Source organism: Salmo salar, chromosome ssa06, assembly GCF_905237065.1.
Source record: "Salmo salar chromosome ssa06, Ssal_v3.1, whole genome shotgun sequence".
Taxonomy (NCBI): domain Eukaryota; kingdom Metazoa; phylum Chordata; class Actinopteri; order Salmoniformes; family Salmonidae; genus Salmo; species Salmo salar.
This window is the reverse complement of record NC_059447.1, coordinates 85427364-85441590: the sequence shown is the minus strand read 5'-3', so window position 1 is coordinate 85441590 and position 14227 is coordinate 85427364. Positions and strand designations below refer to the sequence as shown.

The 14227-nt window shown below is 40.9% G+C and overlaps 1 protein-coding gene across 2 annotated transcripts in view; it reads left to right on the top strand.

Annotated features, from left to right (window-relative positions):
* Nucleotides 1–14227, top strand: part of LOC106608231 (poly(A) polymerase beta) — a 31914-nt gene that overhangs the window by 5776 nt on the left and 11911 nt on the right. For both annotated transcript variants that reach the window (XM_014206068.2, XM_014206067.2), the window contains exons 7-12: nucleotides 33–144; nucleotides 2355–2444; nucleotides 7169–7307; nucleotides 11919–11991; nucleotides 12373–12493; nucleotides 13935–14019. In XM_014206068.2, the coding sequence (XP_014061543.1) occupies nucleotides 33–144; nucleotides 2355–2444; nucleotides 7169–7307; nucleotides 11919–11991; nucleotides 12373–12493; nucleotides 13935–14019 (620 nt within the window). The remainder of the gene's footprint in view (nucleotides 1–32; nucleotides 145–2354; nucleotides 2445–7168; nucleotides 7308–11918; nucleotides 11992–12372; nucleotides 12494–13934; nucleotides 14020–14227) is intronic.

Below are 14227 nucleotides of genomic sequence, written 5' to 3'. Positions count from 1 at the left end.
ATGTCCATGAACTGTTTGTTGTGTATTTTTAGATCGACATCCTGTTTGCTCGGTTAGCATTGCAAACCATCCCAAAGAATCTGGACCTTCGAGATGATGGGCTGTTGAAGAACCTTGACATCCGCTGCATTAGGAGTCTCAATGGTAATACGGAGCTCTTTGTATCCTCTGAGCTTGGGTCCTGATGTGGTTTACTTGGTGAAAGTGTGGCGTTATCAGCACCAGGGTGATGGGTTCGATTCCCGCTGGGGTCACAGATACTAAAATGTACAGTGTATTCGGGAAAGTATTCAGACCCCTTGACTTTCTCTACATTTTATATTACAGCCTTATTCTAAAATGTATTAAATTGTTTCTGCCCCTCAATCTACACACTACCCAATAATGACAAATCAAAAACAGGTAGATCTTTTGCTAATTTATTAAAAATAAAATGCATATCACATTTACATAAGTATTCAGACTCTTTACTCTGTACTTTGTTGAAGCACCTTTGGCAGCGATTACAGCCTCAAGTCTTTTTGGGTATGACGCTACAAGCTTGGCACACCTGTATTTGGGGAGTTTCTCCCATTATTCTCTGCAGATCCTCTCAAGCTCTGTCAGGTTGCATGGGGAACGTTGCTGCACAGCTATTTTCTAGTGTCTTCATAGATGTTCAATCGGGTTCAAGTCCGGGCTCTGGCTGGGCCAATTAAGGACATTCGGAGACTTGCTCTAAAGCCACTCCTGCATTGTATTGGCTGTGTGCTTAGGGTCGTCGTCCTGTTGGAAGGTGGACCTTTACCCCAGTCTAAGGTCCTGAGTGTTCTGAAGCAGGTTTTCATCAAGGATCTCTCTCTACTTTTCTCTGTTCATCTTTCCCTCGATCCTGACTCGTCTCCCAGTCCCTGCTGCTGAAAAACATCTCCACAGCATGATGCTGCCACCACCATGCTTCACTGTAGGGATTTTGCCAGGTTTCCTCCAGACGTGACGCTTGGCATTCAGGCCAAAGAGTTCAATCTTGGTTTCATCAGACCAGAGAGTCTTGTTTCTCATGGTTTGAGAGTCCCTTTAGGTACTTTTAGCAAACTCCAAGTGGGCTGTCACGTGCCTTTTACTGAGGAATGGCTTCAATCTGGCCACTCTACCATAAAGGCCTGATTGGTGGAGTGCTGCGGAGATGGATGTCCTTCTGGAAGGTTCTCCCAACTCCACAGAGGAATTCTGGAGCTCTGTCAAAGTAACAATCAGGTTCTTGGTCACCTTCCTGACCCCCCATTTCCCCCGATTTCTCAATTTGGCGTGCGGCCAGCTCTCGGAAGAGTCTTGGTGGTTTCAAACTTCTTCCATTTAAGAATGATGGAGGCCACTGTGTTCCTGGGGACCTTCAATGCTGCAGAAATGTTTTGGTACCCTTCCCCAGATCTGTGCCTCAGCACAATCCTGTCTCGAAGCTCGTCGGGCAATTCCTTCGACCTCATGGCTTGGTTTTTGCTCTGACATCCACTGTCAACTGTGGGACCTTTTATATAGATAATGTGTGCCTTTCCAAATAATGTCCAATCAATTGAATTTACCACAGGTTGACTCCATGTTGTAGAAACATCTCAAGGATAATCAATGGAAACAGGATACACCTGAGCTCAATTTTGAGTCTCATAAAAAAAAAAGGGTCTGAATACCTACGTAACTAAGGTATTTCTGTTTTTTATTTTGAATACATTTGGAAACATTTCTAAAACCTGGTTTTGCTTTGTCATTATGTGGTATTGTGTGTAGATTGATGAAAAAATATATAATTATGTAATCCATTTTAGAATAAAATGTAGAAAAAGTAAAGGGGTTGGAATACTTTCCAAATGCACTGCATGTACTGTGTATATACTGTACTGTAAGTCGTTTAGGATAAAATAATTAGCTGAATGGTATCTCAGTACACTGATCCAAGGTAAAAACAGTGTGGTTTGAATGGTTGAAAGGCCTCTTAACAATTGGTTGTTGACTCACCTCTAACCGTACCTACAGCTGGTTGAAAGCAACTGCTGTGTTGTAGGTTAAGTGTTCTCTCTGCATTGTGTTGTAGCCTGACTGTCTGTCTCTATTGTGACTGTGGGTTAGTTACGGGGATACATTGTAGCCTGACTGTCTGTCTCTATTGTGACTGTGGGTTAGTTACGGGGATACATTGTAGCCTGACTGTCTGTCTCTATTGTGACTGTGGGTTAGTTACGGGGATACATTGTAGCCTGACTGTCTGTCTCTATTGTGACTGTGGGTTAGTTACGGGGATACATTGTAGCCTGACTGTCTGTCTCTATTGTGACTGTGGGTTAGTTGAGGACAATAATGACTTGACCTTGTGTTTTCAGGTTGCAGAGTTACAGATGAGATCCTTCATCTTGTACCCAACATTGAGAACTTCAGATTGACTCTGAGGACCATCAAGCTGTGGGCTAAACGTGAGTTGGATCTGTAGTATTGTTGTTGCGTAGGAGCACAATCATTTGTCTTGGTGGATAACAGACCTGTGTCTGAGTCGGTATCTTCCGTAAGCGCGCGCGTGTGTGTGTGTGTGTGTGTGTGTGTGTGTGTAACACTGAGTGACTGAGACTGTTGTGGCTAGGCAGGTAGGGATTATCTCACTCATTCTCACCTTGCCCTCTTTTCACACTAACAATCAACTAATGACATGTGAACACGCTGGGCCCAAACTGAGCTCCTACTTCCTAAACAGGATTATACTGGAGAATCCACTGGCCATGTGAAATGTAGAGGGTGCGAGGCACTTCTAAATTAGGACAGTAGGAAGACGGGTAGGCTACTTCTCTGAGCCTGCAGGAAGAAGGGTAGGCTACTTCTCTGAGCCTGCAGGAAGAAGGGTAGGCTACTTCTCTGAGCCTGCAGGAAGAAGGGTAGGCTACTTCTCTGAGCCTGCAGGAAGACGGGTAGGCTACTTCTCTGAGCCTGCAGGAAGACGGGTAGGCTACCTCTGAGCCTGCAGGGAGACGGGTAGGCTACTTCTCTGAGCCTGCAGGGAGACGGGTAGGCTACTTCTCTGAGCCTGCAGGGAGACGGGTAGGCTACTTCTCTGAGCCTGCAGGGAGACGGGTAGGCTACTTCTCTGAGCCTGCAGGGAGACGGGTAGGCTACTTCTCTGAGCCTGCAGGGAGACGGGTAGGCTACTTCTCTGAGCCTGCAGGGAGACGGGTAGGCTACTTCTCTGAGCCTGCATGGGTATGTGTGCAAATAGATTAAAAAGTTAGGAGGAGTTAGCACTGTGTACGTATTAGGCCAGTTTCTGTCAAACAGGTGCTGTTAGATTAGCAGGGCCTAAAACACCCGCCACCTGCCAAATCCTGGTACATTTTGGCATTGGTAAGGTGTCTTTCACTAGCCACATTGACAGGTGGTCAGGGCGCCACAGTGCGAGCATTTCACTTGTATTTGTGAATAGAAATAGTCAAGTATGCTCCCATTTTATAGTAAAATGCTGCAGTTGCTGTTTTCAAAGTATTTCTGGCGCTTTTGTTTCATAGCTGGTTAAATTAATCGCACAAACTCAGAGAACTAGGAATCCTATCCCCCTCCTCGTGCTGCAACACTAACTGGCTGGATCTGTGATATTTTGGTTAAGATTCAGATCACAAAAAATGAAATGGAAACAATATACCACATGGTTAAAAATCAGAGTGACTGGTAGATTTTTACATGTGTTTGTTGGACCTATAGATTAGCCCTCTAAAGAATCCTGCCCGTTTGGAACAGTGTAAACCCTAAATACATTCTGAGATATCCCAGAGAGTTTGTTCAGTTCTTTTATTTTGACGCATTTATTACATCATGGCAAAAGATTTAAAAACAGTTTAATTGGGGAAATTGCTTTATCTGACAGATGTTGTGTGAATCTTAGAGCTCACGGAATCAGTATTAAACAAACACTCAACAGAACCAGGATCTGTCTCATTTCTGAAGATATTTCTGAATGTGTTTTAACCTGTTGGGTCTAGGGGGCAGCATTTGCACGTCTGGATAAAAAAATGTACCCGATTTAATCTGGTTACTAATCCTACCCAGTAACTAGAATATGCATATACTTATTATATATGGATAGAAAACACTCTAAAGTTTCCAAAACTGTTTGAATGGTGTCTGTGAGTATAACAGAACTCATTTGGCAGGCAAAACCCTGAGACATTTTCTGACAGGAAGTGGATACCTGATGTGTTGTATTGACTTTAAACCTATCCCATTGAAAAACACAGGGGTTTAGGAATATTTTGGCACTTCCTATTGCTTCCACTAGATGTCACCAGCCTTTACAAAGTGTTTTGAGTCTTCTGGAGGGAGATCTGACCGAACAAGAGCCATGGAACGGTGATGTCCCATTAGACACCTGGCGCTACTTCATGTTGGGTACCCTCGTTCCAATACGTTATAAAAGGCTATGCATTCGTCCACCTTGAATATTATTCATGTTCTGGTTAAAAAAAGGCCCTAATGATTTATGCTATACAACGTTTGACATGTTTGAACGAACGGAAATATATTTTTCCCCTCGTTCATGACGAGAAGTCCGGCTGGCTTACATCATGTGCTAACGAGACGGAGATTTTTGGACATAAATGATGAGCTTTTTTGAACAAAACTACATTCGTTATGGACCTGTGATACCTGGAAGTGACATCTGATGAAGAGAATCAAAGGTAATGGATTATTTACATAGTATTTTCGATTTTAGATCTCCCCAACATGACGTCTAGTCTGTATCGCAACGCGTATTTTTCTGGGCACAGTGCTCAGATTATTGCAAAGTGTGATTTCCCAGTAAGGTTATTTTTAAATCTGGCAAGTTGATTGCGTTCAAAAGATGTAAATCTATAATTCTTTAAATGACAATATAATATTTTACCAATGTTTTCTAATTTTAATTATTTAATTTGTGACGCTGACTTGACTGCCGGTTATTGGAGGAAACGATTTCCTCAACATCAATGCCATAGTAAAACGCTGTTTTTGTATATAAATATGAACTTGATAGAACTAAAAATGCATGCATTGTCTAACATAATGTCCTAGGAGTGTCATCTGATGGAGATTGTAAAAGGTTAGTGTATCATTTTAGCTGGTTTTATGGTTTTGGTGACCCTGTCTTTGACTTGACAAAACATTACACACAACTCTTGTAAATGTACTGTCCTAACATACTCTAAATTTATGCTTTCGCCGTAAAACCTTTTTGAAATCGTAAAACGTGGTTAGATTAAGGAGATGTTTATCTTTCAAATGGTGTAACATAGTTGTATTTTTGAAAAATTTGAATTTTGACATTTATTTGGATTCAAATTTGCCGCTCTTGAAATGCACCTGCTGTTGATGGAGTGCACCACAGGTGGCACGCTAGCGTCCCACCTAGCCCCAAGAGGTTAACCTCTAAAATGATGCACTAACCTTTTACAATCTCCATCAGATGACACTCCTAGGACATTATGTTAGACAATGCATGCATTTTTAGTTCTATCAAGTTCATATTTATATCCAAAAACAGCGTTTTACTATGGCATTGATGTTGAGGAAATCGTTTCCCTCCAATAACCGGCAGTCAAGTCAGCGTCACAAATTAAATAATTAAAATTAGAAAACATTGGTAAAATATTATATTGTCATTTAAAGAATTATAGATTTACATCTCTTGAACGCAATCAACTTGCCAGATTTAAAAATAGCCTTACTGGGAAATCACACTTTGCAATAATCTGAGCACTGCGCCCAGAAAAATACGCGTTGCGATACAGACTAGACGTCATGTTGGGGAGATCTAAAATCGAAAATACTATGTAAATAATCCATTACCTTTGATTCTCTTCATCAGATGTCACTTCCAGGTATCACAGGTCCATAACGAATGTAGTTTTGTTCAAAAAAGCTCATCATTTATGTCCAAAAATCTCCGTCTTGTTAGCACATGATCTAAGCCAGCCGGACTTCGTCATGAACGAGGGGAAAAAATATATTTACGTTCGTTCAAACATGTCAAACGTTGTATAGCATAAATCATTAGGGCCTTTTTAACCAGAACATGAATAATATTCAAGGTGGACGAATGCATACTCTTTTATAACGTATTGGAACGAGGGTACCCAACATGAACTCGCGCGCCAGGTGTCTAATGGGACATCATCGTTCCATGGCTCTTGTTCGGTCAGATCTCCCTCCAGAAGACTCAAAACACTTTGTAAAGGCTGGTGACATCTAGTGGAAGCAATAGGAAGTGCCAAAATATTCCTCAGCCCCTGTGTTTTTCAATGGGATAGGTTTAAAGTCAATACAACACATCAGGTATCCACTTCCTGTCAGAAAATGTCTCAGGGTTTTGCCTGCCAAATGAGTTCTGTTATACTCACAGACACCATTCAAACAGTTTTAGAAACTTTAGAGTGTTTTCTATCCATATATAATAAGTATATGCATATTCTAGTTACTGGGTAGGATTAGTAACCAGATTAAATCGGGTACATTTTTTTTATCCAGACGTGCAAATGCTGCCCCCTAGCCCTAACAGGTTAATAATCCTGGCACATTTTTAACAGTTGATTTATAACTAAGTTGGGGTTTCCTTAAGAAAAGTCAGTGGAGTGAGTAAAGGGCTGTTTCCTTGTCTCCTCACTCCTCTGCCGACTCCGCCACATTGTTCTCATGATTGGGACCTGTTAGTGGTATTTTTTTCCCTTCCGTTTAAATGTTCACACCCCTATTGTATGTATCAGATATGTATGTATTGCTGTTACGACTACTACAACTCACCTCTATTCTGCCAACTGCCTTGTAGGGCAACAACAAATCTAACCTCTTAGTGGTAGCCAGGACCTACCAGCTCTACCAACACCATTTTATATATATACACCTAATGTTATGTTATTGTTCTTTCCCAGGCCATAACATCTACAGTAATATCCTGGGCTTCCTGGGTGGTGTATCCTGGGCCATGCTGGTAGCCAGGACCTACCCAACACCATTTTATATATATACATCTAATGTTATGTTATTGTTCTTTCCCAGGCCATAACATCTACAGTAATATCCTGGGCTTCCTGGGTGGTGTATCCTGGGCCATGCTGGTAGCCAGGACCTACCCAACACCATTTTATATATATACATCTAATGTTATGTTATTGTTCTTTCCCAGGCCATAACATCTACAGTAATATCCTGGGCTTCCTGGGTGGTGTATCCTGGGCCATGCTGGTAGCCAGGACCTGCCAGCTCTACCCCAACGCCGTGGCCTCCACCCTCGTACACAAGTTTTTCCTCGTCTTCTCTAAGTGGTGAGACGTCTCTCTCTTTCAGGCTTACTCTGTGACCTGTTTTCAGATGGTCATTCGTTTTTCTGTGCTTTGCCAGTGACGTGTCGTTTTTGTATGCGGTGTTTATGAACGAGGGTTTTCCGTGGTGCCGGACAACGTGACCGGGAAGATTTTCAATTTACTGTCCATTTGAGAAATTTACCGGCCCCATATGCATTGGGTGCAGAAGCCATTAGGGCGTCCAGCCACGATGTTCAGAATGACAGAAATCACATGTAGATTATGGTAATTCATCTTAACAGAACATACAGCTGTAATGAAGCAGCCAATAAAACGTAATTTTCAAACATTTGCCAAAATGTAGTTAGCGGGAAAACACCATTCTTAACAGCGTGTCTAGGAAAAGACCATTCTAAACAGAGCATCTGATAGTGTTTCTGTTAGATTCTCCCACTTTCTACATTTCTAAAGATGAAACAACTAGGATGGGTTTCTGATATGACTAGGACTGTGCATTTGTCTTCTGGACAATGAAGGAAAGTTGATATGAAAACCAATAGAACAGGAGAGAAATGGTATAGTGGTGGGTCTAATAGAACAGGAGAGAAATGGTATAGTGGTGGGTCTAATAGAACAGGAGAGAAATGGTATAGTGGTGGGTCTAATAGAACAGAAGAGAAATGGTATAGTGGTGGGTCCTATAGAACAGGAGAGAAATGGTATAGTGGTGGGTCCTATAGAACAGGAGAGAAATGGTATAGTGGTGGGTCCTATAGAACAGGAGAGAAATGGTATAGTGGTGGGTCTAATAGAACAGAAGAGAAATGGTATAGTGGTGGGTCCTATAGAACAGGAGAGAAATGGTATAGTGGTGGGTCTATTAGAACAGGAGAGAAATGGTATAGTGGTGGGTCCTATAGAACAGGAGAGAAATGGTATAGTGGTGGGTCCTATAGAACAGGAGAGAAATGGTATAGTGGTGGGTCTAATAGAACAGGAGAGAAATGGTATAGTGGTGGGTCCTATAGAACAGGAGAGAAATGGTATAGTGGTGGGTCCTATAGAACAGGAGAGAAATGGTACAGTGGTGGGTCCTATAGAACAGGAGAGAAATGGTATAGTGGTGGGTCTAATAGAACAGGAGAGAAATGGTATAGTGGTGGGTCTAATAGAACAGGAGAGAAATGGTATAGTGGTGGGTGTAATAGAACAGGAGAGAAATGGTATAGTGGTGGGTCTAATAGAACAGGAGAGAAATGGTATAGTGGTGGGTCCTATAGAACAGGAGAGAAATGGTATAGTGGTGGGTCTAATAGAACAGGAGAGAAATGGTATAGTGGTGGGTCTAATAGAACAGGAGAGAAATGGTATAGTGGTGGGTGTAATAGAACAGGAGAGAAATGGTATAGTGGTGGGTCTAATAGAACAGAAGAGAAATGGTATAGTGGTGGGTCTAATAGAACAGGAGAGAAATGGTATAGTGGTGGGTCCTATAGAACAGGAGAGAAATGGTATAGTGGTGGGTCTAATAGAACAGGAGAGAAATGGTATAGTGGTGGGTCCAGTAGGAAATTAAATGGAAATTTGCCTAAATTATATAATTACTCCTGTCTATACTAAATAAAATAATAAAAAATACTTGAACAGAAAGCATAACTTTGACAAAGAGGAATAAATGTACCATTAATCCCTTTCAGTTGTTGATGCATGTATTAATTAGTAATTTACCGTTCTCATTCTCCGAGCGGAAACATTTGCGGAGTTCACAACTTGCTACGCTTGTGAGAACCAAGTTTTGGTTTATTTCGTAACCATCATTTAAGAGATTTTTCCATTGAATTTTTTTTTCATTGTCTTTTGTTTGGTGAGCAATGGGTACGTGTCTGGTTTCTCTGTCCTGATAATGTTGAGAGAGCACACCTAGTACCTGTACCTGGCCTGCTGTGCAGAAATGTAGGAAAGTCTTTTATTGTTTTACATTCATTGCGAATTATATTTCAAAACTATAGTTCCTCACAGTAAGCTATTTGAAAAATCTTTCCAACAATGTCTCGATAATCACCAGTCGTCGGTGTGAAAGATCAATGGAAGTTATAGACCTACTGCTGCATTGGCCTATAGGCTATGAGTTCCATGCGCTCATTTCTTTAGTCTCCCGAGTGGCTTAGCAGTCTAAGGCACTGCATCTCAGGGCTTGATGCATCATTACAGACACCCTGGTTCGATTCCAGGCTGTATCACAACCGGTCGTGATTGGGAGTCCCATAGGGCGGCGCACAATTGGCCAAGTGTTGTTTGGGTTTGGCCGGTGTAGGCCGTCATAGTAAATAAGAATTTGTTCTTAATAATTTCTTAGAATTTTTTTTTTTGTTGCCGCCAATGGATCACGACGTATCAGTGTGTCCATATGGCAGAGGATGAAGATCCCTCATGGCTTTAACTTTTAGAATGATTAACCACGTGACGATGATTGAAGAGAGAGCAGAACATTATTATTGAAATTAAACTGATCATAACTAGCATATAGAATGGTAGGTTAAATTGTAAGCTTCCCCTAACATGAAACTCACGTGCCGCCTATGTAAAACTCAAACGTTTCAATGGTCAGATTTTGCCTATAGGCTACTTTGAAGCAAGGTAAGACATGCCTCATAAACAAAATTCAGGTTTAAGAAATGTTAAGTTTGTTTTCGAAATGCATACGGCCTCCAGCTCACATTGTAAAGTGGTGGGTGACTCGCTGATTGCATGTTGCCTGCACTTAAATGGTGACTGGGAGGTGCACTTCAATTACCAGTTGAGAAATAAAAAAAATTAGTAGCTCTATTTTAATCGTGCAGCAACCAGCTGAGAAGCTCCAGGATAAATCCGGCTCAAAATAGGCTCTGTATGCTGTGCACGTGATAAACAAAATAGGCTCTGTATGCTGTGCACGTGATAAACAAAATAGGCTCTGTATGCTGTGCACGTGATAAACAAAATAGGCTCTGTATGCTGTGCACGTGATAAACAAAATAGGCTCTGTATGCTGTGCACGTGATAAACAAAATAGGCTCTGTATGCTGTGCACGTGATAAACAAAATAGGCTCTGTATGCTGTGCACGTGATAAACAAAATAGGCTCTGTATGCTGTGCACGTGTGATAGTTGTTGGATAATGTTAGGTTCTGAACAAACAGCGTAGAAAAAGCTCAAACCAAGTTTAATCACCCACTGGGTCATACAGCAGGAAAGACAACATCATTCCTCAGTAACTGGTCTGCCTTATCAAGAACTGACACTAGATTGTTGCCCTTTGCCTCCCTCCTTAGGAACATTCATATTCAACAATAACATATTTCAACAGAATATGATCTTTCTGCATTACCCTTTTTCTCACTCAGTAACTTTCCACATCACTCAGTAACTTTCCACATCACTCAGTAACTTTCCACATCACTCAGTAACTTTCCACATCACTCAGTAACTTTCCACATCACTCAGTAACTTTCCACATCACTCAGTAACTTAGCACACACCTATTTCACATTTACCCTTCCTTGACCTCTCATACTGTATACGTTCTTATACGTGTAAAGTAATCAATACATTCTGGTATGGTAACATTAACAAGTATATTTCAAGCTAGAATCCAACAATACATAAGATGCATGATAACTAAGGAAAATACAGACAAGTCAATTTAATTCCACTCCATTATACTAAACAGCCCTGCTATACACCAATAAGCATGACTGTCAAATGTATTTACATCAATTAATTTAATTTAAAAAAACATTATTTTGCAATTTATAATTTTAAAAAATTTATTTTTTGCTCCCTGTCATTTGCCAACAACTGTTTTTATTTATTGGCTTCAAATAAAACGATTTAGGGCCAAAAGCCGGCGTTTCCCGCCTACCAGAAACCCTGTTATGAAGCAGGATTTAATAGACACCCTTTCTATATTATGGTCAGGGATTGTTCTGCCATTCTAGTCCTTAGGGGGCCGCTTAAATGTATTTTCGGGTCGCCTAAAAGCTTTGTGTAAACTCAAACGACTAAAACCACAGGTCCATTATCTTTTAATATAATATAGTCTTTCAGAACTAACAATCACCAAAATAAAAACTAGACAGTCAGAGAATTGAAAATTCCAAAAACAATGAATTTAGCTGTGTTCATTTTGTTATGTTTGAGCAAAAGAACACAGCATTATCCATGGCAAAATGCACAGAATTGCAGGAAACATCTTTAAAACTGCAACATTTTCACTCCGCTCCATGGCAAAATGTGTAGAATTGCAGGAAATTAACCTTAAAAAAATAAATATATATATCTATGCTCTATAGAGATATTTATATAATTGCAGGCAATTGGCTTAAGAATGCAATGTCTCTACAGTGCCAAGATGGAGGCCTCTAAAATGTAGCTGTGCCGACGGTCCTCGTTGCCACACCCCCTGCCCTTTTTGATCCAGAGAGAACCCTGATTGTCATCACATTTTCTCAGTCCTTGGTGCTTTTGTCAGCCTTAATTACTCCTGTATTTCTTAGGAACATAGTGAAACAAGATGGCTAGTGCAAAGGATTGAGTGACTGATTGTATACTTGGTCCGTATCATCACACTGAACTTGAGTTGTTGTGTTGCAGGGAATGGCCCAACCCTGTTCTCTTGAAGCAGCCAGAGGACTGCAACCTGAACCTGCCAGTGTGGGACCCCAGGGTAATGTTGGTCATGCTGATACAAGTCCTTTCCTGAGCAACACTAATACATCAAGGACTGTCATAAACATGAAGTTAACTTTATTTTATTATTTTTATTTTTTAAAGCGGTTATTAACACCTGTTCCTCCAGGACACAGACACATCCCACTTGTATCAACCATTTAAAGTCTAGGGCCAGGGATTTTACCTGTGATCTGAATCCCGAGTCAGTTACTTATTTCATCTGTTCCAGTACAAACAATTTGATCCAACTGCATTTGAGGCTTAATATATCATACAACTGACTGAATTGAAATGAAACTGACTCCAACCCTGCTAGAGGCCCTGTATTCCCATGTAGGATATAACTGTCTGAGAATGTGTCACTGTGTTGTTCCAGGTGACACCCAGTGACAGGTATCACCTGATGCCCATCATCACACCAGCCTATCCCCAGCAGAACTCCACCTACAACGTCTCCGTCTCCACACGGGCTGTCATGGTGGACGAGTTCAAACAGGGTCCGTTGGCCGTCTCAAATGTTTTACTTTTATACACAAACTTTTGCATCCACAGGCCCTCTGTGCTCTTTTTATACAAAACCCTTCAGATCAATGTCCTAACTTCAGAGACTTGAGTGAGAAACTTACTCAAACATTTACATAAATTATACATTGATGTCAAAGGGAAGTTTCATCAAATGTAAGTTTTGCGTGCATATCAAGTAAATTCCATCTAGTCTGGCCTTTTTATTTAGTTATTTTTTGTTGTTGAAGGGGTTCCTAACGTCCTACTTCATTGTAGCCTAGATACGTTGTCTCATCTTTAGTTCTCCTCGTCGGTTAACAAGGTTTCCTTTAGTTCTCCTCGTTGGTTAACAAGGTTTCCTTTAGTTCTCCTCGTTGGTTAACAAGGTTTCCTTTAGTTCTCCTCGTTGGTTAACAAGGTTTCCTTTAGTTCTCCTCGTTGGTTAACAAGGTTTCCTTTAGTTCTCCTCGTTGGTTAACAAGGTTTCCTTTAGTTCTCCTCGTTGGTTAACAAGGTTTCCTTTAGTTCTCCTCGTTGGTTAGCAAGGTTTCCTTTAGTTCTCCTCGTCGGTTAGCAAGGTTTCCTTTAGTTCTCCTCGTCGGTTAGCAAGGTTTCCTTTAGTTCTCCTCGTCGGTTAACAAGGTTTCCTTTAGTTCTCCTCGTTGGTTAACAAGGTTTCCTTTAGTTCTCCTCGTTGGTTAACAAGGTTTCCTTTAGTTCTCCTCGTTGGTTAACAAGGTTTCCTTTAGTTCTCCTCGTTGGTTAACAAGGTTTCCTTTAGTTCTCCTCGTTGGTTAACAAGGTTTCCTTTAGTTCTCCTCGTTGGTTAACAAGGTTTCCTTTAGTTCTCCTCGTTGGTTAACAAGGTTTCCTTTAGTTCTCCTCGTTGGTTAACAAGGTTTCCTTTAGTTCTCCTCGTTGGTTAACAAGGTTTCCTTTAGTTCTCCTCGTTGGTTAACAAGGTTTCCTTTAGTTCTCCTCGTTGGTTAACAAGGTTTCCTTTAGTTCTCCTCGTTGGTTAACAAGGTTTCCTTTAGTTCTCCTCGTTGGTTAACAAGGTTTCCTTTAGTTCTCCTCGTTGGTTAACAAGGTTTCCTTTAGTTCTCCTCGTTGGTTAACAAGGTTTCCTTTAGTTCTCCTCGTTGGTTAACAAGGTTTCCTTTAGTTCTCCTCGTTGGTTAACAAGGTTTCCTTTAGTTCTCCTCGTTGGTTAACAAGGTTTGCTTTAGTTCTCCTCGTTGGTTAACAAGGTTTGCTTTAGTTCTCCTCGTTGGTTAACAAGGTTTCCTTTAGTTCTCCTCGTTGGTTAACAAGGTTTCCTTTAGTTCTCCTCGTTGGTTAACAAGGTTTCCTTTAGTTCTTTCGTTGGTTAACAAGGTTTCCTTTAGTTCTCCTCGTTGGTTAACAAGGTTTCCTTCCTCCTTCCTCCCACAGGTCTGTCCATCACAGATGAAATTTTGCAGAATAAAGCAGAGTGGTCCAAACTATTTGAAGCACCAAACTTCTTTCAGAAATACAAGTATGTATTAAGCAGCTTATCCTGTGGGACACACATGGTGAGACAAACCAACTATTTCAATAAAGGTTTCTATTTTCTAAATATACCAACATACTTTTCAGTAAATGTGAAGTTCTCCTCTTCGTCTTTTATATTCAACTGTATATGTAATCCACTCCTTCAGTTTGAATTACCTGTATTATTAAATATACACTTCAGGCTTTCATAC